This window comes from Mandrillus leucophaeus, unplaced genomic scaffold, assembly GCF_000951045.1.
Source record: "Mandrillus leucophaeus isolate KB7577 unplaced genomic scaffold, Mleu.le_1.0 Scaffold401, whole genome shotgun sequence".
Classification (NCBI taxonomy): Eukaryota; Metazoa; Chordata; class Mammalia; order Primates; family Cercopithecidae; genus Mandrillus; species Mandrillus leucophaeus.
In genome coordinates this window covers 1,609,285-1,611,557 of record NW_012104266.1, presented here as the reverse complement: position 1 = coordinate 1,611,557, position 2,273 = coordinate 1,609,285, and the positions used below count along the sequence as shown (strand labels likewise).

Genomic DNA, 2,273 nt, shown 5'->3' with positions numbered 1-2,273 from the left:
ATTTTTTTGTTTTTTTTTTGAGGCAAGAGTTTTACTCTGTCGCCCAGGGTAGAGTTCAATGGCGCACTCTCAGCTCACTGCAACCTCTGCCTCCCGGGTTCAAGTGATTCTCCTGCCTCAGCCTCCCGAGTAGCTGGGATTACAGGTGCGTGCCACCACATCCAGCTAATTTTTGTACTTTTAGTAGAGACGGGATTTCACCATGTTGGTCAGGCTGGTCTTGAACTCCTGACCTCGTGATCCGCCCACCTTGGCCTCCCCAAGTGCTGGGATTACAGGCATGAGCGCCTGGCCAGTAATCTCTTAAGATTTTTGCAAACCAACCAATCAAAATGCAAAGGACTGAAATGGAACAAGACATGCCTTCATCTTGTGGCAAATACTGAATAGAATTTTCCCTGTAATTTGGCTCTATTCAAACCCAATCTAAAGGCAAGATAGTTCTCAATTACAGCAGAGTTCTAGAAATAACTGTGAAGAACCCTGTCACTAAAACTCAAGCACCCACCCCAATCACCATTCCCCACCATTATTATTCTCCCTATCACACTCAAAAGTGGTGAATTAGGCCAGGCGCCGTGGCTCATGCCTGTAATCCCAGCACTTTAGGAGGCTGAGGCAGGCAAATTGCTAGAGCCCAGGAGTTCAACACCAGCCTGGCCAACATGGCAAAACCCCATCTCTACTAAAAATACAAAAATTAGCTGGGCATGGTGGTGCACGTCTGCAATCCCAGCTACTCTGGAAGTTGAGGCACGAGAATCACTTGAACCTGAAAGATGGAAGTTGCAATGAGCCGAGATCACGCCGCTGCACTCCAGCCTGGGCCACAGAGCAAGACTCTGTCCTCAAAGAAAAAAAAGGAAGTGGTAAATCAAACTCACATGAATTCCTCATCTTTTGTAGTCCGTATGCGCACATAGGCATCAATGACAGCTGGTTTTCGGACTGTCTCACAGCGAACATACTCTTTCCCTTCTTCATCTCGAAACGTGCGATAAATCTTGAGACAGCGTCCAGTGGCAGAAGAGTTAAGGCTAGTCACGGAAGCTGTGTCATCATCTCTGTGATTGTTTCCTGATGCTGCTGAGCCTGCTGCTGCAAGGTAAGTAGAAAAGATTTCCAAACGTTCCCCTTATCTCCCAAATGATCATTTTCTTGGGGTTGAGTGGAGATATCAAAACTCAACATGCCACAAAAAAACTATGGTTCTACAAAAAGCATCAAAGTCATCATCATCCCCAAGAATATGCTGATTTGTCCTTTCCTGACCTCATTTTAGGCACTGCCAATTTCCCCACTTTTTTTTTTTTTTTTTTTTTTTTTTTGAGACAGGATCTCTCTCGCTCTGTTGCCCAGCCTAGAGTAGTGGTGCAATCTCGGCTCACTGCAACCTCCACCTCCCAGGCTCAATCCATCCTTCCAGCTCAGCCTCCTGAATAGCTGGGACTACAGGTGTGTACCACCACACCCAGCTAAATTTTTATAGAGACGGGGTCTTGTCATGTTGCCCAGGCTGGCCTCTAACTCCTGGGCTCAAGAGATAGGCCAGCCTTGGCCTCCCAACATGCTGGGATTACAGGCCTAAGCCACACGCCCGGCCAATTTCCCAACTTTTATAAATACAAAAAGTTCTGAAAGAACCTCAAAGAACTACATGTTTGCTATAGGAGATAGAGAAGCAGATTCCTCTGAACAACAGTGCAAGAGAAAAGGCCAGGTAGGCAGTGGATGATGATCACATTACAAATAAAAGCACGCAAGGCTGAGTACAGTGGCTCATGCCTATAATCCCAGCATTTGGGGAGGCTAAGGTGGGAGGATCGCTTGAGCCCAGGAGTTTGAGACCAGCCTGGTCAACAAAGGAAGACACTGTCTTTACAAATGCCTTTAACTAGCCAGGTATGGTGGTACACACCTGTGGTCCCAGCTACTCAGGAGGCTGAGGTTCTTGAGCCCAGGAGGTTGAGGCTGCAGTAAACAAGCCATGGTTGCACCACTGCCCTCCAGCCTGGGCAACAGAATGAGACCCTGTTTCCAAAAAAAAAAGTACCCAAGCACGCAACTCAGGGGGAAAAATGGCACTACAAAAACAAGTTCCGAGTCTTAAAGCCTAACATATGCTTCTCAAACATTAATATGAATAGGAATCACCTGGGGATCCTGTTCAAATGTAGGATTTTTTTGTTTTTTTTTTGAGGCAAGAGTTTTACTCTGTCGCCCAGGGTAGAGTTCAATGGCGCACTCTCAGCTCACTGCAACCTCTGCCTCCC

General features: G+C 46.8%; 1 protein-coding gene across 1 annotated transcript in view; it reads right to left on the bottom strand.

Moving 5' to 3' along the window:
- Positions 1 to 2,273, bottom strand: part of TAF1 (TAF1 RNA polymerase II, TATA box binding protein (TBP)-associated factor, 250kDa) — a 125,815-nt gene that overhangs the window by 82,134 nt on the left and 41,408 nt on the right. Inside the window, exon 24 of the mRNA XM_011992078.1 lies at positions 885 to 1,098. Within this exon, the coding sequence (XP_011847468.1) occupies positions 885 to 1,098 (214 nt within the window). The remainder of the gene's footprint in view (positions 1 to 884; positions 1,099 to 2,273) is intronic.